Source organism: Hyperoodon ampullatus (assembly GCF_949752795.1).
Source record: "Hyperoodon ampullatus genome assembly, chromosome: X".
In the NCBI taxonomy this organism is placed as follows: Eukaryota; Metazoa; Chordata; class Mammalia; order Artiodactyla; family Ziphiidae; genus Hyperoodon; species Hyperoodon ampullatus.
In genome coordinates, this window is record NC_136913.1 from 122,950,546 (window position 1) to 122,976,204 (window position 25,659).

Below are 25,659 nucleotides of genomic sequence, written 5' to 3' on the forward strand. Positions count from 1 at the left end.
TTTCTCCTTCAGTTTGTTAATATGGTGTATCACATTGATTGATTTGCATATATTGAAGAATCCTTGCATTCCTGGGATAAACCCCACTTGATCATGGTGTATGATCCTTTTAATGTGCTGTTGGATTCTGTTTGCTAGTATCTTGTTGAGGATTTTTGCATCTATGTTCATCAGTGATATTGGCCTGTAGTTTTCTTTCTTTGTGACATCTTTGCCTGATTTTGGTATTAGGATGATGGTGGCTTCGTAGAATGAGTTTTGGAGTGTTCCTCCCTCTGCTATATTTTGGAAGAGGTTGAGAAGGATAGGTGTTAACTCTTCTGTAAATGTTTGATAGAATTCGCTTAGGAAGACATCTGGTTGTGGGTTTATCATAAATGGCCTTTATTGTCTATAATACTCAACCATGAAAAGCTGAAAGCCCTCCCTCTAAAATCAGAAACAAGATAAGGATGCCCATTCTTGCCACTTCTATTTAACATAACATTGGAAGTCCCAGCCACAGCAATCCAACAAGAAAAAGTAATAAAAGGCATCCAAATTGGAAGGAAAGAAGTAAAACTGTCACTATTTTCAGATGACATGATATTTTATTTTAAAAAAACCCTAGTCTCCACCGAAAATTTTTTTGAATAAATGAATTCAACAAAGTTGCAAGATTAGTATACAGAAATCTGCTATGTTAATATATACTAACAATGAAGTATCAGAAAGAGAAAGTTAAAAAAAAAACCTGCTTAAAGTCACATCAAAAAGAATAAAATACCTAGGAATAAACTTAACCAAGGAGGTGAAAGACCTATACTCTGAAAAGTATAAAACACTGAAGAGGGAAATTGAAGATGATACAAAGAAATGGAAAGATATCCTATGCTCTTGGACTGGAAGAATCAACATTATTAAAAATGGCCATACTATCCAAAGCAATCTACAGATGTAATGCAATCCGTATCAAAATACCCATGATACTTTTCACAGAACTAGAACAAAAAGTCCTAAAATTCATATGGAACCACAAAAGACCCCAGGTTGTCAAAGCAATCTTGAGAAGAAAGAACAGAGCCAGAGGTATCATGCCCCTAGACTCCAGAATATACTACAAAGCTACAGTAATCAAAGTTAGCAATCTTTTTAAATTCACTTGACAAAGGCATAGCAATTATTTCCCCTCCCTCCATTCAAAAAAAGGAAAAAGAAAGAAAGTAAATACAGGACTTCAAAGGAGTGACAACATGGTGCTTCAACAAATGTATCAAGAGCCCTCCCCTTGTTTGTCATTACAGTCTGAGATCCTAAAGCAGGCTGCCTCCTTAACCACTTTGCTTTCAAGACAGGGATGTCTGCCTTTCTCTGCTGCATCTTCCTTGTGGAGTAGGGAAACAAGGATAGATTCCCCGCCTCCCCAAAAAGGGGAGGAGACATGATCAGCTTCACCTCTATGAATAGAAGCACCATGGGAAGAAGGATGGGGTACCTGGTGAGTCTTCCTTAATATGAGTGGCTTTTTTGCCAGTTTTATTTTGGTACAAGTGGAGGCTGAAATGGAAATTCAGCTCCAAGTTAGAAAGAGGATGCGTCTTCTCTTCACTATGTTGATATTTGATCCACGGTGTTCTAATTATTGAGACCCACGTGCAACTGAGTAGACCACCCAGCCTGCTGCTTTATTTACAAGATCCACAGAGCTGCACTCCAAGCGTGAGCTCTGTTCACAGAAAGGTGACAGCTCACCAAGACCCTCCTTCCTCAAACAGCGGAGCACACTCGCACAAAAAAGAAAATGAAAACTGACTCTCCCTTACAGAGAAAGAGGAAAAACAGGAAAGGGAGGCAATGAAAGAAATGAAACGACACCCTCCCTATCACCTGAAACCATGGGCTAGGGTGAACTGGAAAACATAAAGACACCACGTAGAAATTGCTAGGTGGGTACAGAGTGCCTTGAATGGAATAGTTGAGAGCTATTTTTTAAAAAATCTACAATGCTCAATTCTTTCATCCCTGAGATGCCTGGAAAGAATTAGAACACAAATCCTGGCAAAAAAAGCTTCATTTGGGCTTAGCAGAGTACACCCACCAAGAGAAGGAGCAGTGATGCAACGCGTGCCCAGCTTTCAAGGTTTAAAAAACAGCAACCCCAAACTCCCTCAAAGGCTTTGCTGAGCTAGAAGGAAATACAAACTCTTGCACTTGATTGAGAAAGCACCTTGCCTTTAGTCCTTCCTAATTCAGATTGGAGATAAATAGCCAGAAATAAAGACCTATGCATGATTTAGTCTAATTCTGTGATTTAACTACAAAGTGAGATTTTTGCATAAACAATGCCAAACTTCTGTGTTAAGAGAAATGTTGGTGGAATGAACTATGTGAGCTGCAGGATCTTTGAAAGAAGGAGTCGGTCTTGTTCTCCTTTGTCTTTCTAAACATATACCTCAGCGCTTAGCCTGTAGTATTTATTCATTCTTGTGTTCACTCAGCTAATACCTAACAATGCCTACACTGGTGAGCCTGGTGCTAGATCTGGAGGCAGAGAGCTGAGTCATACATGGTCCTATCCTTAAGAAAAGCAAAATCTAGTGGAGTATGTCAAATTAAAAAAAAAGAAAAGAACATCGGTCAGGAGAGAATTTATTGGAAATAAGGACTGCTTGTAGGGGGAAAGGGATAACTGCAATAAAGAGAGGAGGGCTATTGCAACAGAGAGAAAGCTTTGATCATGAGGTCTGCAAGTGTCTCGATGGTCAGGCGTGAATAAATAAGGGTAGAACGAACTGGGTGTGGGGAAGCGGGATGGATGAGCAAGGGTGGCCACGTGGGATGGAAGGTCAGAGAACGTTTTACCCTCAAGAGGAGGCTTTAAAGAGGGTTTGTGGTCTGGCTCAGGCTGAGGGTAGGCCAAAGTTCAGGGGTGTGGGGAAAGAAGAGAAGTTAGATTGTGTAGGACTTTAGAGCCCATTATAAGAATTTTAGTTTTGTTTTTGTTTTGTTTGCTATTTTTTGTGTGTGTTTTTTTATTCTGAGAGAAATGGGGAACCATGAAGGGTTTTGAAAATAAGAGTGACATGATCTGGCTCACATTGTTTTGAAGGCTCTTGTTGCCTACCACTGTGAGAACATACTGAAGGGGTGCAGGGGTAGAAGCAGGGTGACCAGTTAGAAGGCTATTGTAGTATCGAGGCAAGAGATAACGATGACCTAGTTGATGGCTGTGGAGTGGTGGGAAGTTGGAAGGTTTTGGATATATGTTGAACATAAAATCAACAAAATTTGTGGATAGATTGGTTTGAGAGAGAAGAGTAGCAGCAGAGGAAGAACTTAGAGGCAAGTAGAGATGTGAGTTGCAGAGAGGTACCTGGTAGCATCCTTTAGTTATCAATAGTTATCTCATGGGCAGCTGTACTTTCTCCCTGCCCTTCTCATAGTTTTCCAAGATACCTTAGAATCCTTTCTAGAAATTTCCTTTTTGTCTAAGCTAATTTAGGATTTTTTTTTTTGTCTTTTGCTATCAAAAGAGGCCTGAAGAATACCTACATGCCCAACCCCATTTCCCACTAACCTTTCATGTATACCACACACTTCTAGCTGCGCACTTTGGCTTAAGCTTTGCCCTCTCTACCACCTATCCAAAGCCCACCTATTCTTTAGGGTTCAGATCTATCATCACCTCCTCCATTATTGATCTCTACGGGCGGAATTAAGTTCTCACAATTTCTTCTCCCAATGGCATTTACGTCTTTCTAAATACTTATTTGGATGTATGTCTTATGTGTACAAGTCTTGTGTTCACTGTACTATAAGATCTGCATGGACAGGAACCACATTTTATTCATACCTTTGAATAAGGGCCTTGTACATAATAGATGCATCCTGAGTATATCTTGAATAAATGATTTCCTTCCTCCCAACACTATCTTCATTTAAGCTGTCACTTAAATGTTATTGATCATTTGGTCTCTAATACCTTGGGTCATCACTGACTCTTCTTTCTTCCTACTCTGCATGTAACTATTTGTCTTTTTGTGTGTTCCACGTCTCATCCTCTAAGCCCATATCATGTATCATCTATAGCAGTGTTTCCCAAGCTTTTATTCCATCCCACTGGAACTCAGGGATATGATACTTCTATTAGGAACAATAGATCCTATCAGTAATGATTCTGAAAGGTGAGGGTAGAGACAAGATTTTTAAAAATATATATGTGATTACCCTGCCCTTAAATTTTTTAAATTTATATATATATATATATATATATATATTATTGGAGTATAGTTGATTTACAATGTTGTGCTAGTTTCTGTTGTACAGCAAAGTGAATTAGTTATACATATACATATATCCACTCTTTTTTAGATTCTTTTACCATATAGGTCACTACAGAGTATTGAGTCAAGTTCCCTGTGCTTGTAGGTTCTTATTAGTTATCTATTTTATATATAGTCGTGTGTAGATGTCAATCCCAGTCTCCCAATTTATCCCTCCCCCCTTTCCCCATGGTAACCATAAGTTTGTTTGCTTTTTACACCTGTGACTCTATTTCTGTTTTGTAAATAAGTTCATTTGTACCTTTTTTTTAGATTCCATATATAAGCAATATCATATGATATTTGTCTTTCTCTGTCTGACTTACTTCACTCAGTATGACAATCTCTAGGTCCATCCATGTTGCTGCAAATATGCCCCTAAAATTTTGTTCCAGATTTCAAGGCAGGGCATGCCTCCTTACTCCTCATGGATCTAGACTGCAGCAACTGCATCCACGGTAGATTACATTATTGTTTAGCAAATACTCACTCTCTCCCCTTTAACCTCCATGGGAGGAGTATCTTTCCCTGCCCCTTTGATGTTGGACTTGCCTGTGTAATTGCTTTGGTCAATGACATTATACAAGTGGGGGTTTGATATGTACTTGCATGGTTGGGCTTGTCCTCTTGTGCTTCTGAAATTGCTTTGAGAAGAGCTTCCTCTGGATGACCAGCTAGTCTCAGAAGAATGAGAGACACATGAAAAAGACAGAACTGAAACCACAGACTGGAACCAAGCCAGCCTAGATTAGCCAACCCGCACACCTGCAGTCTATAGCAGAGCCTTCATAGCTGACCCACAGACCCATAGCCTGAAGCAAAGCCACCCCAGCCAACTTGTGATGTGTGCTGCTGAGCATCCAGGTAATTCTTTCATGCAGCAGAAACTGACCAATATCCTAATTTTCTAATTATCTTAATAACATCCTAATCATCTTCTTGCCTTCAAAATTCTCTCTCCAATACCCAGAGTATCAGACAAAACTTCCTAAAATAAAAAGTTCAGATTATGTCACTCCCTTCTCAAAAATCATCAATGGCTCCCCATTGCCTGCAGAATAAAATACAAATATCTTAGCATGGAATCCAAAGCCCTTCATAATTTGATGCCAAACTCTCTCTTTCAGACTTCATCTGCTGTCATACCCATGAATAAATTTACTGACTCAGTAAATATCTGTTCACCACCTACTACGTACGAGGTACTATGCTCAGCACTGGTGATATAAGATGAACAGAATATGGATTTTAATTGGATAGACAGATAAGAAAACCTGCAATTTTGATACAAGGAGTCAGCACAGGGTACTATGGGGATATCTAGGAGAGGTTTCCTGAGGGAGGTGGTGAGTAAGCTGAGATCTAAGATGAGAATAGAAATCAACCCAGCAAAGAGAGGAGACAAAGGGAGGTTTAGGCAGAGAGATGCAGCTGCAGGTTCAAAGGCCTGAGGATAAGAGAGCATAGCACGTTCACATAATTGCAGACATTTCGTTCAGTGTGCCACATAGAATATCAAGGGAGAGGGGGTAACAAAATCAGGAGGTTAGAGAAGACAAGCAGAGGCCCAACCATGCTGAGTATGTAGACCATGCACAGTAAAGAGTTTACATTTTGTAGGAGCCAGGTAGCAGAGTACAGAAAAGTCTGGGGTCTATAGCCCAGATGCCTGCGTCTGTTTTCCAGCTCTGGTACTTACTTGTGTGTAACCTTAGGCAAGTTTTAAACATCTCCGTTTGCCTCCATTTCTTCAACTGTGAACTGGGGACAATAGTAGTGCCTACAACATAAAGTTGTTATAAGAATTAATTTAGATGGCACATGCTCAACGCTTAGCACAGTGACTGGCATGTAATAAGCATTCAATACATGAGTACGATTTTTAGCTATTTTTATCGTATCTTAAAGGCAATGGGAAGTCATTGAAGGGATTTGTATGTGACTGAAAGATTAAGATGACTGTGGCCGATCTTGTGTGGAAAATGGATGTGAGGCAGCTGGGGGTGGGAGAGCAGCAAGGAGGCTTCGGCAGAGATCCAGGAAAGCAGTGATGGCTGGCGGCCTGGACCAATATGGCAGCAATGAGGTATAAAGGACAGAACTTGGGGAGAAGCCCCAGACTTTGCTGATGTGGACTGAAGGACAGGTTGGGGCTCAGGATGACAACTGGCTTTATGTTTGTAGTGACCAGGTAGGGTAGCTGAAAGGCTGGCCATCAGGATGGCAAAGACTAGAAGAACATTCTGTGCATGGAGGATGATGAGATCAGCCTGACACATATGGAGCCTGAGGGAGCTGTGATTCTTCTAGTTGGAGAGGGCGGGTCAGCAGGGAGAGAGATCCCTCAGGAGGCACGTGCTCTAGCCACACTGAACCACCCAGTATCTTGAGAACAGCGGGCTCTCCCAACCCTCTCTGCCTTTACACAAACTGTTCTCTCAGCCGAAACTTACCTCTCCACCTATCAAACAGATAACCAACAAGGACCTACTGTGCAGCACAGGGAACTTGGCTCAATATTCTGTAATAATCTAAATGGGAAAAGAATGGATGCTTGTATGGGTATAACAGAATCACTTTGCTGTACACCTGTACTAACACATCATTGTTAATCAACTAAACTCCAATATAAAATAAAAATTTTAAAATTTCCAACCCAGCCTTCAAAGGTAAGGTCAACATGAACATCGGTTTATGGGGCACATTGTCTTTATATCAGAGCACTGAAGATGTGATAGTCTACTCATTCGGTCACTTTCACACCTGCCTCCTCTAATAGGTTGTGATCTCCATGGCCAACTCTTCTGCATCCTCCAGCCCTCAACCCAGAGAAGACCCAGAGTAGACACTCAGTGAATGTGTATTACCTTCAATTTAAAGAACACACTTTATGAAGGAAATGTGGCTGTAGTGGGCAGGGGTGTGAGTAGTGTTATCCTGGCAGAATTTGCTCCAATTCAAAGCCCACAGCCAACAACTGAAGCTCCAAGATTCCCCTATTTGTTCCTCATCCTTGGCAGGGCCAGAACCACTGGGCATGAGGCCTCTCAAAAAGTGCTGGAGTTTGGTGACCTTCTGTCACATCCTACCTTGATGCCTTCTGGTGCTGACTCTAGGTGCTCACTTTGACCTCCTACCCTGGATACGACTCTGCCACTGGCTTTGCTGTTTCCAAGCCACTTTCCTCTGGAATCCCAAGTTTTCTTGCACTCATCTTTTCTTTTTTGGCTGTGCTGCACGGCATGCGGGATCCCTGTTCCCCGACCAGGGATGGAACCTGCACCCCCTGCATTGGAAGCACAGTGTCTTAACCACTGGACTGCCAGGGAAGTCCCTCCTTGCATTCCTCTTTTGCTTCCACTTTGCCCAGTATTCCGGTCCTGATTCTTGTCTCATTTCTCAGACCATCTCCATCTGTGGTGTATTTGTCTGCGATTCTGTCTTCTGTCAGGGCATGGAGTCCCACAGCTGTTCTGACATTTGGCTTGGCTGCAATTCAAGTGGGACTGGTACCAGAAAAGCCTGGTGAGATCACACTGATGTCTCTCAGCAGCCTTGGGCGTGGTCAGCCGCTCCATCCCTCTTGTAGACACTCTTCTCTCTGTTCCCAGGACCCCACAGCCTCCTGGCTTTCCCTCTAGCTGTCTGCTTCTGATTTCTCTTTTTCGCAGGTGCTTTCTCTTCCAAGTTATCGTAACAGTAGAGATTCTTACAATTTCATGTAGATAAGAATAACCTGGGAACTGTTAAAATGCACATTCTCGGGCCCTGACCACAGATACTCAGATTCAGAAGAAGCCCGAGAGTCTGGAGTTTAATACATACCTCAGGTGATTCTGATACAGATGGTGCTTAAAGCGCCTGCACTCCTTGCTGGGCATTATCTTCTCATTCTGTGACCTCCTTCTGTGACCTTCCATGTCAGTGATGGCGATTCTCAATTCTGTCCCTGGCCTAACGTGCTCCTCGGAGCTCCTGCTGGACCAAGGCAGCCACCTACCTGCCAACCTGAAGACTTCGAGCCCATTTCAAATTTAACACATTCAACATGGAGCTCTTGCTCTCTTGACATCTCCTCTCCACAGCCCCCCCAGAGCTCCTCAGCTCAGTGAATGGCACCTTCATCAGCCCAGTCAGTCATGGCAGAGAACTCCGAGAAGCCTCCTTGACTCCCTTGTCACTCTGACTTTCATATCTATCAGCAAGGCCTGCAGAGTCTACATTGAAAACATCGATCACAACCATCTACTTTCTTCATCTTGAACAGCTTAGATCTCCTTCATCTTGCTTGTTTCCTCCCTTACACTCTGTTCCTCACTCCCTCTAGTTCAGCCTCAATAAAACAGTCAGTAGTCTGTCCTAAAACAACCTAGTCATGTCACCTCAATGCTTTTTCAAATCTTCACCTACTTCCCAAAGCACCTGGAAGTCAGAAGCTTACCAGGTCCTTCACCACCAGCATATATGGGACAAATCCATCCCACCACCTGTTTTGTTAATAAAGTTTGATTGGAACCTAGCCACACGCATTTGTCTACTTACTGCCTATGGGTACTTTCATGCTACAATGGCAGAGTTGACTACTTGTCACAAAGACCCTATGGCTCACAAGCCTCAAGTATTTGCTGTCCGGCGCTGTGCAGAACAAGTCTGCCAGCCCCTGGTCTGGCCCCTGCCTGCATCACCAGCACCATAGAATGAGCTCTTTCCCACATCGGGGGTTTAGCCCATGTTGTTCCCTCAGCCTCAAAGGCCTTCTCTCAACCCTGCGCTTCAAAAACTCATTTAAAATCACCCTTCAAGAATTTAAATGTCATTTCCACAGGAGAGCCATAGCTAACTGATGCCCCCTTCTCCCCAGGCCAATATGAAGAAGGTTGGCTGAATGAAAGCCACTGAGGGGACCTCACGTGGGTCTTTAGGGGAGTGGGTTTAAGTCAGTCTCCCAGTTCAAATGGATGTGAGTTTCACCAGCTTTACAAGTGCTGTGACTGAAGGAAAGCGAGGGAGGCCTCCTAGTCCACTGCTTGTCACAGGCCTGACATGCTACCCTGTGGCCTAAAGGACTCTCCTCTTCTACCCTTCAATCTTGTCTCTTAAAAATGCAAGAACCTGGGCTTCCCTGGTGGCACAGTGGTTGAGAGTCTGACTGCCGATGCAGGGGACACGGGTTCATGCCCCGGTCCGGGAAGATCCCACATGCCACGGAGCGACTGGGCCCGTGAGCCATGACCGCTGAGCCTGAGCGTCCGGAGCCTGTGCTCCGCAACGGGAGAGGCCACAACAGTGAGAGGCCCGAGTACCGCAAAAAAATTTTAAAAAATTAAAAAATGCAAGAACCTCTGAGAATACTGATGTACTCATGTGCATGTGAATCAGCTGCAATGTGAATTTGCTATCTGAATGTGAATCAGGTAGAAAGAATAACCTTAAGCAGAATCAGAGTTTTACTGGGGGTGGAGAGGTTACTCTTAGAGCTTGTGGCCCGTGTTGCAGAAGAGGCTGAGTGAGGGGCAGTGGGGCAGGCAGGGTGACGTGGAGGCATCTGTGGGCACGCAGACAAGAGAGAGGGGAGGTCAGTCAGTACGCCTCCCTCTAATAAACATCTTCGCATGTCAGCAACAAATCAAACTAAATATGTTTATTCCCTTCTATTCTTCTCTACTTACACACAAAAAATAATTAGGCAGAGGTTATTTATACATTTAACACTGTGACTATTTCAGAAGTAAAGTACGATTCCCAAGTGTGAAACTGCTCATTTTGAATGAGTTACTAACTCGTACCTGAAGGAATACTTTTTGTAATTAAAGGTGTCAGTGAATGCCCAGTAGTCATTTTTTTTCACTTTTTTTTTTTTTTTTTGGCCATGCAGAGCGGCATGCGGGATCTTCCCTGACCAAGGATCAAACCTGCGCCCCGTGCATTGGGAGCACGGAGTCGTAACCACTGGACCGCCAGGAAAGCCCCAAGTAGTCAGTTTTAAGGGGGGCACTTTTAACGCGGCTTAATGAAGACAAATTCACAATTGCTGAGTGATCTTGGATGTACTCAGAATCTTTAAAAACTAACAGCAGCCAAAATAAACAACCGGAAACCCTTGAGGTCTGAAGGGTTTTTTTCCCCTTTCTTTTCTTTTTTTTTTTTAAGAAAACTTTCTCTCTATAGAATGAAATTCAAAGAAGTTCTGAGAGTATTTTTTTATAGTTCAGATAATTTATAGTTGCTGTTCTGAATACAGTCTGTTGAGCTATAACCTGAATTTAAATTCTTTGGAATAATTTTCAATTCTATCTAATTGAGGGTAAATAATAAAAAAATAGACCCAACTCCAATTAGAGAAGATATTACAATAAACTAACCTTTGTGTTCCATTTACCAAGCTCAAGAAATAACCTCAAAATTGAAACCTAGGATTGAGATAATAAATAGAAGCACGTCTTACCATTTCTTGTGTGAGGTTGTTACTATAGTGCCATCTTCAGTGCAATGTACAAAGGAGGTTGTTTTTTTCCTTTATAAAAAAAAATTAAACCTCAGAGAGTATTCTTTTTGGAATGCTCACAACATGAAAATGCTAAAAATGAGAGTGAAATTTATCTCCCTTTTAAAATGATGTTTAATATCTAACTGGCATTTTGGGTTATGTATTTGTTATTCTACTGTCTAGCAGATAACATGTAATAGCAATTAAACTACTATAGATCTGGTATTTGAATGTTTGGGAGCAAATACATATTTAATTTGCTGGATAAATGACTTCAGGGTATAAATCAGAGAATCCTTGGATCTTAGAGTTAAGAGTGGTCTCCAAGATCATCTGGTATAAATTTGCATTCAAATAAATTTTTCTGAATGACATTCATCCTCCTTGTCAGAACCATTCGAACTTTGGACACCTCCGTGGACAAAGAATTCTGTATTTGGGAATCTAGCTCATTCCAGTTATAGGCTGCCATAAAACCTTACGGAAAATGTCCTTCTGCCACATTGGAATGTTTCCCTGAAACGTCACCCACAGATCCTCACTCTCACCTCTGGAACTTCCAAATAGAACAGTGTAATGGAAATAACATTATCCTGTGAGTCAGGAGAATCAGGACGTAGACCAGATTGGTCTTCATGTGCTGTTTGACATTGGGCAAGTCACCTTCCCGCTCTAGCCCTAGCTGCTCTTCCAAAAGGAAAGGAATTGGAACGAAACGATCTGATTTGGAAATTCAATGGGTATGTATGTCCCCATCTTCTTATGATGGTTCTTAAACATTGAAGACGACTACTCACCAACAGGCTCTTGGTTTAAGCCCACTCTGATGACATTTCAGATGGAATAAAGACTGTTTAGAACAGTCTCACTTGGTTACAGTAAGAGCACTATTTAGAAACTGTTGTTCTCCAATATGTTTACATTCAAATGAGCAGCTGAAATCAGATATGCATTTGGGATTAAATAACCAAGTTACTGCTCACACATCCTACACTGCGGCACAGTCTAGGCGACCAAGAGGATTGTGCAGAGTCCTACTTCTCTCACGATGCACACATTGAAGCCTACAAAAAGTCAACAAGTTCCAAGGAAGGTGATCTCACTGGAATTTTAATAAAATGCCTGTATTGGGGTTCTCTTAATATCCCTCTTTTCCTAAGGACACACTAGTTCTCTTCTTAATCCCGATGGTTTTATCCAGTTTACAATACATATTTCTGTGGAACTGCTTAGTTACATCTAGAAAAAAATATGCTTTGTGAATTTTCATGGTGCCAAATCTGAGCAAAGGAATATTTCCTGAAATAGAGGGTGCAAGGAAAAAGTAACAGCCAAGTTTATAAGCAACACATGGCAAGCCTGCCCACATATCAGCAATAATATACTACTTGAGTTACTGCAGGGACTCCAGAGTGCAACCTGATTTCTTTGAATCCAGCTCAGGAGAGAAAGCATTGCGCTCCAATTCCGATGCAAGGAAATCTAAAATGCAAGAAATCCTAACGTTGACCTGTTTCCTGATAACTCACTCTCTCTTCTTATAATTATTTTTGTGTCAGCAAGACTTCTTTTTAAATCAATCACTTAGTGTACTACATTTTCTATATTTCTAGAAGTTATAGAAGGAAATGAGCAGATAGAAGTGTGATGATTCTTTCTATAAATAACTGTGAGTTTCCAGGGTGGAGATTACCCTCCACTTTGACAGAGCTATGAATAAAACAACCAGTAGCTGCTGTGGGGTGGAAGATAACTGGTAAATAAAAACAAATATAGCAATGTGGGAAATACATACAACGGAATGGTCTCTAGTTGTGATATTACAAAGGCAAATAGATGCTTGGACATAGAATCCTAGATTTTTTGTGTACTGCCACTAACAATCAAACAACAGTGAAAAAAAAATCTCCCTAAACTAGCCCATGCCATAGATGATGCTGGCTGTTTACAACAGCAGAAGAGAAGAATTTCCAGCAGGGAGGACTTGGCAAATGTGACACATCCCGCTATGGAGCAAGGGGACCCATGGCAGAGACATGGCTTCCTGGGGGTTCTAGCAGGAAATGGCTTCTGAAATATGCACTTGGTAATTTGTATTGAAATACAATTTCTGAAAACAAACCAAAAGGCCCTAGCAGCTTTTTACCACAAGATTAGGAACCCAAATATTTGTATCGACTTATTTTGCTTCCTATCAAAAGTCACTGTATGTAATATGCATGTTTCACCTCCTATTCTCATTAAACACATTTGCTATTTATTGGGTTTTTTTACAGCTAGAGCTGCACCAGGAGGCCCTGACTATAAGTCAGTCCATGATGACAGTTATCCCAGGAAAAAAATCCGTGGAGGCTGAAAAGGTAACTAAGTTGTTTTCATTGACCAGTGAATTCTTTAAAAACCTGAATTACTAGTGTTGTGTTGATACAGCCTGGATTTCCTATATATCTAAAAGAAATGAAGCAGAGAGAGAGTAGGGAGAAAGGAGGCTAAGATTTGACATATTTTACCATGATTCTTGTTCTCTTAATACTCATTTGCCAGAGCTCTTTGCTCAGTCATTTTCAATCTGCTTTTTCTTCTTTTTTTAACCTCCATGTGCTAATAATTTCAGATCAAACCCTCACCCTGGGGTTCTTCATTTTGGATCTAGATGTCCCTACCTCGTTCTCTGGATAATATTTGTGAAAGGTAGTAGCCACACTGATTTGCACCATGGTTGGTTACCTGGCAATTCCATATTGCGCTATACAACAAGGAAGCTTAGAGACTGAGGATGATAATTATGATAAAGTTAACAAATAAGGAAAATCAAAAGCAAATCTCAAGACAGTAGACATTACTGAAATCCAAGGAAGTCCAGGGAGATAAACAGGGCCTAATTTCTACTATCTATGCCACAGTGGTCAGGCTGCAATTTAAAGTGAAGCAAAAAGAAGGCAAGTTGTCATTTGGGCCCTAATACCTACTTTGATTTGAAAACTCTACATAGTCAGGACAGAAACATTTTATTTGTTTACATCAACTAAATAATTTCCTTTGTGCATAATTCACTCTTTGCGTGTATTCCTCTGTGTGTGTGTGGGGGGGGGTAGGTAGGTAGGTAGACCTGGCCTGCTGTATAAACTAATGGAACAACGCATCATCTAAAAACCAGACTATTTGCATTTCTTTTTGATGTTGAGCTTTACTAATGTCACACTAATAAACACACTGAATGGCTACAAATATGACCTATAAGGAAAGACTTTTATTAGTGAAAACAGCATTAAAATTACTGAGTATCAACTCCAGAATTTTACCACAATGGTTCAGTTTACATGGAACAATGATGGAAATATACATTGCAAGTCTTAGTAGGGAGAACAGAGCCCAACATGGCTTCCTCAGGCTGGTAACCAGCGGTGTATGACACAAGCTAGTATTTGTGAGGTGCCAACTAAGAGAAATAGATTGTTTAGGTACTTTAGATGACTATTTGCTTCCTATAGCTAATTTGAGAGTGATATTTTATATTTTTCATTACATATTCAGATCATCTCTCTGAGGGCCTTATTCATGAGTTTTTTAAGTTAAACAAGTAATTTCTCATTTTTGTTGTATTATTGAATCACCAGAATTTCTATTTAGCCAGCGTATACAAAAGCAAACGAAGGTGGAGGGCTGAGTAATTCTTTCCTGGTTCTGGGTTCTATAGTCAGCGGATCTACTAATTATGATTTAATGAAACATTTGAATCTTTTTATTCTCAGTAGCAGTTATTGGGCTCAAAGTATTCAAGTAGTTGTCTCAGAGCCCTCGTTCATTTTTCCTCTGTAGACATAGGAACAACAGGCTAAAAATAATCTTTAAAGAATTAAAAAGTCATAGAGTTTCATACGAGATAGACAACGCAGTTTTCCTTCCTTGAGTAACCTTTCTAAAATGCAATCTTATCAACCAGTGGAAACTGAAACAAATGAAATTCAAATTAGACTAAGGGCAGTTTTGTACAAAATAAATTATTAAAATTCATTTAGCCTCCCATTTGCTTTTAATTTAACAAAGGACAGATTCCCCAGCAAATCTGAGATTGAAGGTTAACAATTGAACTTGAGATTTGTTGCCAGTGATTCCCGGTAAATGAAGCCACAAGCAGGATATTTTAGCTCAGCCCATCTGACCATAGGGACTAATTGACCGAGCACTGGAAATGAAGCCAAACCTTTATTTGATGCCTCTTGTCTATATAACTGACTGGCTGGGACCCAAAGCCCTGTGCTCAGTACTCAAAAAGAACTAAAATGTCACACCATCACGTGATGTATTTCCTGTGATACATATAACATTTAGGCCAGAAGTACTCATACGTGCTATGTATACTGTTCTGGTCTTCAGCATAGCTGGCTATAGAGCTAGACCACAGCAATGTTAATTTATGTTCTCACTCTGTTTCCCTCTGTCTTTCCATCTCTTCCCATAAGAAAACATGCCTTAAGTCCACTTTATTGGCCTGTTTATAATTTTTCCTGCCTTCAAATTAACCATAATGCAATTGGTTTATTTTTCTCAACCAAATAATGGATTGATGATTTTGGTCATCTTTGAAAGAACCAAATAAAAATCAGTCAACCCCAGAAATGGATAATTAACTGTAACCAATCAAGCTGGCCGTGGATTATAGAGGACCTGAAGTTTTCTAAAAGTATTCAAATAGTTAAGACTGAATAGTAATATTTGCTTATCTGCAGTTATGTCAGATTCCAACTGATTCCTGGGAATGGGGAAGAATCAAAGCATGTTGACCTTGGCACTGTCTGGCTCTTCTCCAAAGAGGCTGCCAGTGGAAAGGAATACAAATTGCAAAGATGTTCGAAAGGAAAACATCTCTTAATATAGATTTAGCAATTAAGTTTAATACAAACAGTATTCTAAAGCTCTGTGTCTTACCCTCAAATCTGGGTGTAAAGATCAATTTGGGTACTGCTTTATTTCTTCTGAAAAATAGTGGAAAGATAAATATATTTAACAAAGTGTTGCTTCAGAAATACCATTGTAGCAAACAATTTTATTAATACTTTCATAAAAATGGCATTTAATAAAGTCTCTCTAATACCTTGATGTTATTAAAAGCAAACAAAAGTCATTAAAACAGTTCCTTTCTGTGATTTACATTAGCTTTTATAGCATTACTTGATTTTTGTCTTATAAACTAACCTAAATACTAATAATCAAATCAGGGTAAAAACAATACAATGTGTTTTCTTTACTTTATTTCAAAATAGTGATTATAAATACATTCTTAATATATTTTCTCCCCAGCTCTTTGGATGCGACAATAACAACAACAACAACAAAAACTCACTGTGCTCATTTCATACAATGTCAATGTACAAATCATGCAAAAGATATCATAGATTAATATTACTGCCATACATTTCTAGATGTGTTGTTATTTCTGCAATACCTGTTGACGTTACTCATGAGGCCATGCCCTGTGTAATGTATGCATCCTTATGGCTTAAAGAAATTGTTTTTTAAAACCAACAAAAGAAAGCTGGTCTTGAAATGATTTTCTTATTAATATATTTATTCACTTTATCATTCAGAAAGGAAAACTAAATATAGAATATAAATTGACTTATAGACTTGAATCACCATATTTTAATAGCTGCTTTCTCATAAAATTACACAAAGATTTCCTTTTAAAGAATGGAATCATCTTTATTGATTTCATAAAAAAATAATTTAAAACTTGATTTATATTCCACGGACATATTATCTCCACCTCTTCACTGATTTCAAAGGATCTAATTGCCTTTGCCACCATTCTAACAGAGTCCAAACACATGATACAATGCCAAGAAGCCCATGATGTGTCAGACCACATTAGAAATGAGCTCTTCTTGGATTTTCTAGATTTGAATCAAATTCCACTAAAAATGCTGTACCAACATATAGATCATTCCTCAAGGGGTTAAACTAACTATCAAGGTTATAGTTGAAACCAACACAATGTAGATAACAGTATTTTAACTGCTCTTGTACTCAACTCAAAACTTATGCCTAACTACATTATCATAAAATGTATAAGTAGAACTAATGAGAGACAGATGTAAATTCATATACATTGTATAAGGTAGGCACAATGACTTCAGTTAAGGAAAATAGATCAGCCTTAACCAAGGATTTGTTACTGTCATTCACTTACAATTAGAACCTCCAAAGAACCACATACATTTAAATTACTTTTTCTTTTTTTTTTTTTTGGAAAAGATGAACATTTATACCTTTCAGAAGAAGAGTATGAGATAGCCAATACGCTACAGCAAGCTCTGAGATGGAGGCAGGTACTCTTGCCACTGAAACCTCTTCAAAGCATCACCACACTGAATAAAAGTCATCATCCCAATGACCTATCATCCCTGGATCATGGATAGAGCTTTCCGGCTCCTCCCATAAGCACCTACTTAAGATTCCTCAATCCAGACTTTATGGACAGAATAAACTACAACTTTCTTTGCAGCTTTCCCGTCTTTTTCCTATCAGTATGCATTAGGAGCCCTTTAATCCATGGATGCATGCAAGCATGGTAATGGCGTATTAAAAGTTCGTATGAAATTGTAGATGCAAACAGGCTGTTGGGCACACATCTTCATGTCTTTTCTTTCAAGATAAGAAAGCAAGTATTTATTTATTTTTAATATTCATATAAAGTTTTCACAGACATTGTCATGAAAATTAAAATTACACATTAAAGTTTTAAGAGCACCAGCACATACATATGGAGACAATTTATTTTGCTATTTAACAAAAATCTCCAAATTATCTATATGTATGCATGTACACCCAAACACACACACACACACACACACACACACACACCTCCAAGAATGCCAAGTTGTTTGTTTGTTTTTTATCTCGCAACAAACACATAAAGCCCTGGAATTAGTCATTAATAAAGGGACTGCTGTTACGACGTTAACCATAATATCATTTTAGAAGCTGCACCAAAACATGTGCCACTTGAAATTCATGAAGAATGCCTACATTTACCTTCTTGGTCACCTTACTGATCAATACAGTAATTATAAAGACATGGAGCAGGAAAAATATACATATGCAGGCAGGCCAAGAAGGCAGTGTGTTTCAGGATGTTCCTTTGCTAATCAGGTGAACCTAAAAATATTTAAATATCTCCCATGATCAAGTGCTTCCTTCCTTTGACCAATTTTGACTTAGAAGTTAACAGCACAAGCAAACACAGTGGCATATCATTTGTACTTGCAGACTGTGAACTAATCTGAGACCAATGAAAGCATTTTACAGTGTGGCTTTGATAGCCACGATCACCATGATGTTTACTGTTCTACTTGATTATCTGATAGTAGTCAGATGATGAAAGAACAGGATACTGATGCATACAAGATATAACTATTAACCTTACTCATTAATTTTTTAAATATTTGTAGTGAAAACTATTTGAATTCTGTTCATAGGATCCTGAAAAGCAAGACAAGCGATGGCAAATGACAACTGCCCCACACAGTCTATAAAACAAAGGAACCTATTTTAAAATGCACAGTTGGTAACAAATCTGAAGATAATATGCTAAATTCTCAAGAATAGCACAGAACTATTTTTTTTGTACTTTTGTTTTTTGTGTGTTTTTTTGTTTTGTTTTGTTTTTAAATGATACTTGATCACAATGTCCAGAATATTTCTGTACACATAAGCTTCAGTTTCAGTTTGGTATATTTTTGCTGTCTAAATGTTTACTTATTGATAAATTCCCTGTGACCAGGAAAACAAGTCAGGCATATTAAATACAGATTAAGGAGTACATATTTTCCTATTTAGTATACAAAGTACTTCATAAATATGAATTATGTTACAAAAATAGCTTTGGGTGCGCTCACACGGTAAGCACTTTGCTAATTTTGGACAACCTTTAAGGATTGTGGGTATTTCACATAACTGAGAACAAACTCTAATATTAGTTGAATTTGAGCCATGTTTAATTCTGATAAACATCACGTATTTCTTCAGATCACCGCAAACGCTAGGTAACTCACGTTGATTTTTTTTTTCTCTTTTAGGTTTTATGTCTAGACAGGTAATGCTTAAAGTGTTCAAATTTATTTTATAGTTATGTAATGCATGGTATATTTTAAACAAATATTTGCACAATTTAACATTATAAATCCAGCAGTTTCAAGATGCAGGCCATAAAGGTTACCGATTTACAGATACTATCGAATGTTCTCTCTTGGCATGCTTTTTTTTTTTAACTTTTCAGAGAATCTTTACACAGAGTTGTTACAATGCCACAAATCAAAAGGAATATTCCAGTTCCACCAACTGAATCTACGTGCAAGATGAAGGACCCAGCTGAGGTACAAACACTGGTACAGTTTTCTTGAGTTTGCTTTACAGAGCACAAAGAGACGAAGGTTTTGCATTGGGGTACAAAACAGATTTGCCTCTTGAGGTTAAATTCAGTGAATTATGTATATAAAGCATCCCTTTGGCAATAGAGTTTGCAGTATCCCCACAGGACTCCACAGTATAGGATTTATGTAGTAAAATCTATTAAGGGAATTCTCTTCTACGGGACACATCTTTGCAGCTACAGTTAATGAGACACCCTTGGAAACACCTGCCTCTATGCCTATTGATAATATAGTATTTGGAAGTTAGAAGTCAACAAAAGGCACTTTCATCATTAAATAAATGTCCTCTGTAGGAAGTAAGATTGCATGACCTAGATCTTGTTCAAAGCTGTCTGCTCCTCAAGGACCTGTAGGTAGTCGGGGGAACTCTGGAGTTTTGCCTTCAGTTCAAAATACTCGCTGCTCTTCCTTTGCTCCACAACTATTTTACTGTGGTTGCCGCCTATCAGTGACTTCTTGTTTTTTTTGTCTTGTTGTTTTTCAGGATAGCGGATCTCAAAGCCGCTGACACCTATGCTATTGTACTCCTTTTTGCTTTCGAGAAAATTCTGAATAAACACATTGGAATCCCTGCTCGGGAATAATTCATCCAGCTCATCGATGGTGCTCAGTCTCTTCCTGGTATCCACATGCAATACATCTTTCTCCTTGTCGGGGACATTTCTCATCATGACTTTCTGGCCTGGAGGATCAGAAAACATAAACCCGGTTTCGGATTCTTTCAAGCCACAGATGTGGCTCTTGCTCATCTGCTCTATGGTTTGTGGAATGAAAGCTTCTGTGACCAGTCCGTCTTTTTTGTTGGTTTTGTGGTCGTGTTTTCTCAGCTGCAGCTGCATGGAGCCACACTCGGGGTTCCCCAGGCCTTCGTGCTTCACCGTGGGCTTCTTGTTTCGTCTCAGCACGAAAACAAGAAGGCAAAAAGCAACAAACACAGTTAAGATGAGGACCACTAAGATGCTGAGGATTAAAATCGACAGAGGCACTGGACCACCAGGAGGACTGCGAATGGGCCCCAGCGGGGTGGTGAATGTAACGGCAGGTGCAGGGCTTGTGAAGGGTGCCGATGGCTTGTTTAAGAGTTTGGGACATAAGATTTCATTTTTGAGAGACTTCAGTTCGATGTTGGCAAACTGCACAGGTGTCTCACACTTCAGTTCTTTCATGACAATCCCGTCTTTCAGCTTCTCCAGCCACAGCTTTAATGCCACCAAGTCACAAGTGCAGTCCCATGGGTTGCCCTCCAAGTCGATCTGTGTAAGAGACTGCAGCTGATCCAGGACCCCGCTGACAGGCAGGTACATGAACTTGTTGTTCCTCAGGTTCAGTCTAGCAAGGGGTGCTCCTGAGAAAATGTACACGGGCAGGCTCTTTAAGAGATTATTATTTAAGTACAGGAGCTGCAAGTTTGGCATCGAGTCAAAGGTGCCCGCTAAGATTTCCTTAATCAAGTTGTATTCCAAATACAGATACTGCAGGTTATGAAGGCCTGAAAATATTTCGGGATAGAGTCTTTCGATCTGATTGCCGTTGAGATACAGCCTGCGTAAATTCGTGAGATTGCGGAATATGTCTCCCTTGATCACGGTAATCTGATTGCTGCCTAAATGAAGCAAATCGAGTCCTTCAAACTCGGTGAAGTCGGAGATGTCCACATCTTTGATGCTGTTGCCATTGATGTGCAACTTCTTGGCATTTAAAGGTTTCGGTATCAGTTCAGACATGGACTGGATGTTTTTCTCTTGGCAGTTGACACTCAGTCCCAGATCTGAAGGATGGGTTTTGCAGAAGCAAGGTGCTGGGCAAGGTGTAAGAGGAGGCACCCTGGTTTGGTAAGAGACAATCTGGCTGAGATTGCGGTTGGAGAGGGCTTTGCCTGCCACGATTCCAGAGATCTTGGATGGATTTGTCGTTTTCGGTGGTTTGGTCACCAACCTGTGTAAGGACGTTTGGGTGGTGTGACCGTTGGGAGTGGTGTAGCCATTTTCCAGCTGAGACGGAGGGAGGATTCGCACGTCAAAATCACTGCCTGTGCCCATGGGGCATAATTCTTGTTTGTTGGTTTCTTTTAAAAGCCTTCCGTATAAGTCACTGGGCGTTTCACAGATAGCTTCTCCTATGTAAATGTTATATGGCATATTCTCCAGCCAAGCTTTTAAAGGCAACAAATCACAGCTACAGTTCCAAGGGTTATCTTCCAGTTGTAATTCGACGACACGGCCTATGTGTTCCAGAACTCCGATATAGGGGAGCTTCTGTATTCTGTTCCCTCGTATATCCAGATGGGTCAAAGATGCGAATCGGAAAATATTATCAGGAAGGAAGGAAATCAGATTATCATTAAGAATGAGAACTTTCAGTTTGTGGAGCTTATTGAAAGCTCCGCGTTCAATATACTTGATTAAATTGTAGTCAGCCTGGAGATACTCCAAGTTCTCAATGCCAAGGAAAGTGTCAGCTCGGAGAATCTTTAATTCATTGTTGTTCAAGTGCAACTGCTTTAATGCACTGAGCCCAAGGAAGGCTCCTCCCTCAATGTTCTGCAGTTTATTGTTTCCCAGCTGCAGGGATACTGCATGTGAAAAATTCAAGAATGTATTTGGGTAGAGGATATTTAAAAAATTGTTTTGGAAATTGAGGTGATAAAAATTGGACCAAGGGGGTTTCAGCTGATTTGGCCTGTAGACTGAAACCTTCTCACAGTTGACATATAGCACATTCTCAACTGACACGCAGGAACACACATTGCAAATTTCCACCGATATGTCAGAATCTGCATTTGTTGAAGAAATCAGGGCTGACAAAATCAGAAAGAGCCAAAGAAACATCTTCTTGCAATCAGCAAACAACTTTATGCTTCTGAATAAAGAGAAATAATCTAAAAAATAAAAAGAAAACATTTTTTCAATGATCATTACTTGAAGAAGAATTTGTGCTTAAATCATACCATAGCGAACACATGGCTATAATAATTAGCTTTGTATTCTTAAGGCACCCAAAACTCCAAGTATTCTCACTCAGTCAAACAAGAACCACCAAAAATACCATACATTTTATTTCTGTGCCTGTAGTTTATACAAATCTTACATGTGCAGAACACACAACAAACAACAGGAAAAAAGATTGCTGATCATGCTTAAACCTGAACAATCTGAAAATAGTTTTTTTTACTTGGACCACCAAATTTCACCCTTGAATCCAGACCTTAAGCTTCCTATTGGCGACTCAAATGACTGATTGCAGAACATCAACTATAGCACCACAAAGGAATTTCAATTTGTAAATGTCTACTCTCTAGGCTTCAGCTTGGTAGGAAGCCAGGCAGAGAAGACATTAGGGCCCTGGGTTCCATGAAGGATGGTGATGGGAGGACTGGGTGGCTGTAGAGGGGACAGTCAAAAGATCAAGATGGAAGAAACCCTAGAAATATACTTGTCTGAGCTTCAGCCAGAGGTGAGCACATTGCCATGAATCAGTTCACTCCTGTACACTGCTCTACACTGTAAAAAAACAAAAAATAAAAACACAGATGACCCTGTGAGGTTCCAGAAAAATAACCAAGTAGAAGACGGCCAAATTTGAGTTTCAGGTAAATACATGGTATCTAGCTTCCTGTCAGTCATTTCCCAAGCAGGGGGAAAAATGCCTTCTGTCTTTGGGCCCCCGAAAGCAGGAGAGAAACCTGCTTGCCCCTGCACTGCCTAGCTGATGTCCAGACAGCCTTCCCACCCCCAAAAACTGGCTCTCCTGCTTCCCTGGCCCTCTCCCATTCCTCTGTGTGCCATTTTGAACCCAGGTCCGACTGAGCTTGGCTCAGATGCTGATCTCCTTCACTTGGACCAGAGACCGCCACTGCTGATGAAGAGGAGTTCACACACTACAATCCCCGGGTGCCTTTATCTGCAGCGCCAGATACATTTAGCACAGCCAATGCTTGCCCTAAAATCATCAGTTCCCAAACACCCCCCTCCCAATATGACCACCCCCTGTCCCTGTCTACAACCAAATCCAGAATCACTTAGTGGAGTTTCATGCTTAGCAAATTAACCCGTGGCTGCCAAGTCCTTCCATACTGCATGCATATACAAATATATGTGATGCTTCATGGAAAAGATTAAAAGGAACAGCAAGCACTGTGCATTTTACTGATGCAGTTTTAGCCGTGTGAGTGTTTTCCATCTGGAATGGGAAGCTGGCCGCAATTTCAATATGGTTACCACCAAATATTAATTAAATAAATAAATTACTCAGGAACACACAATGAGGGAATGATACAAGGAGAGAAGTGTCACTCAGAAACTCCTTTGTTTATTTTGCCCACGAGGAATCAGCTAGTGGTAAAACCGAACATGCCTCAAGGTAGACAATTCGTTAGCCACGACCCACGAAGATTTACATTTTGAGTAGTTTGGTTCGGAATACAGCCGGCCCTGCCGAGATGCTCCTTGGCTGTCATATAGACGTGCATTTCCCCAATTCACAGTGATAGCTTGATTGGCAGTGCAGAAAGAAATCATAATTTTAAAGTATGACATCATCCAAACTAACTTTCATTGTCAAATCAAAATTTCACATGCTCTTTGGCCTTCCTACAGATCTGGTTTTCAACAGCTAGTCTGGTTCATTAGTCTTTTCTTGTTACTACCCCCACCCTCCCCCACCTCCCCCGCCCCGCGCAAAGAAATTCAAAAGCCACCAAAGCAAACCGAACACCTGAATACCTGAATTCAGTACAAAACACAAGAACAAGGAGCATCAACAGATCCGAAATTGCATAAGGAGCTGCCTTCCTCCTCGTCATTTCTACTTTAAGTAGCAAGGGGCGAAAAAAGCGCAAGGACGAGCTAGAAGTTCCCAAATGCAGCTCCCATGAAACAGAAGCCGCAGGCAGCTGGAGGATCAAGCAAGGGAGAGGGGAAGTCGATCCGCCAAGGAGAGAGGGGAAGAGGGACTGAAAGGACAAGAGACCAAGGAGAAGTGGAGAGAGGAAGAAAAAGAGCAATGAGAAGGGAGCCCCCCAAAAGGGAAAGGGGCAATGAATGAAGCGAAAGAAACCTCATCTTCACATGGTACCACTAAAACATGTACATTTTAAAATCGGGGGAGGGGGGAAGGCAAAAAGAAAAAAGCAAACCCACAAAGTATGAGTTGAGTACCAAAAGCCATCTCTCGGGGTGACCAGGGCGGCCCATCTCCCTATCCACCTCTCGGTCTCTCGCTGTCTGTGCCGCGCAGGACTCCCGGCTCCCACGGCCGGCCAGGACTGCACAAACCTGGCCTTACCACAAATCCGGCATCCACCCGAGCGCCGCGCCTGGCGCTCCGCTTCCGCGCGGAGGGACCCGGCCTGCAGGGGCCGACGACCGGGGAGGGTGGGCCGAGGTGGCTTCCCAGGAGCCGGCACGGGAAACCTACGCCCTCCCGCCTAGGGCGCGCGTGGGGGGCTTCGCGGAGAGACGCGGTCCCCGCCGCCCCCTGTGCGCTACCTCGGGCCGGCAGCGACGCGGCTGGAGGGGTCGCCGGCGATGGCGCGTACCGCAATGTTTTGCCGCATCTCGGTGCCCGGAGCCGACACGCAGCCCACTCCCGGGTCCCGGGCCCGAGCGGCAGCCTCGTGAGCCGGGCAGCGGAGGCGGGGACCGCTCGGGATGTCGCGGGGGCCTTCGGCCCCGCTGCGCACACATTTCTCCGCACGCTCCAGTCCCACAAGGGGCAGCTGCTGGAGTTTCCGTCGGCCTCTAATAGACCCGGGCGTCCGGTGGTTGAGGTGGAAGAGGTGGCCGGCTCTGGCCACGAGGGTGATGGCCACTGGGGCGTCACTAGCCCGCTTGTCACAGGCAGAGTGACCCCGCGGCTCCGTGGCCGAGAGCGGCGGCCCAGGCTCCCCCTTGCGCGCCCACCCCTACCCTTCCCCCAGCGCCGGCCAGCCACATAATGCTGCTGTCACTAAGCCAGAAATCAGCTCAACATTCGGGCATCTTGCAAAGTCGCGCTGCCAGCGCTTGCCCGGCTTTGCAGGGCTTTATGAGTTACCCACCGGCCTCTCTCGTATTCCCTGTCTTGCCGGGTGCCGGCAGTCTCCGACCAGCTCGCGGGCCACTGCCTGGAGCCCCAGATCTACGTTCGCCTGGAGTGCCTGCGAGGGGGACGCAGAAAACAAAGCCCAGCCCAGCGCAGCGGCCCCGACAGCCCTCATCACCGTAGACAGGACACTTTCCCTGTCGCCCCGGCCGCCCGGGGGGCAGCGATGCTAAGGACACCAGATTCTTTTGGTCCTCAGGGACTTGCGACCGCGCCGTGGGCAGGCAAGCCCGGCGCGCGGGAGGCGGGAGGTAGCCACTACAGCCGCTTTGGCCACTCCGCTCGCCCCAAACCAACACGACCCAAACTAAAAATAATAAGCTACCTGCCCCCCTCCACGCGCACGCGCCCGCACAAC

General features: G+C 41.8%; 1 protein-coding gene across 2 annotated transcripts; it reads right to left on the reverse strand.

The window, feature by feature from the left end:
* Window positions 1–19,531: 19,531 nt before the first annotated feature.
* On the reverse strand, window positions 19,532–25,416 carry SLITRK4 (SLIT and NTRK like family member 4; the record flags this gene model as incomplete). Of its 2 annotated transcripts, none has more annotated exons than XM_079727397.1 (2): window positions 19,532–22,098; window positions 25,258–25,416. In XM_079727397.1, the coding sequence occupies one exon, from the start codon at window positions 22,046–22,048 to the stop codon at window positions 19,532–19,534; it is 2,517 nt and encodes an 838-aa protein (XP_079583523.1). The 2 variants fall into 2 exon arrangements, with proteins under 2 accessions (XP_079583523.1, XP_079583524.1); XM_079727398.1 differs by lacking the exon at window positions 25,258–25,416 and adding an exon at window positions 24,359–24,386.
* Window positions 25,417–25,659: the final 243 nt, after the last annotated feature.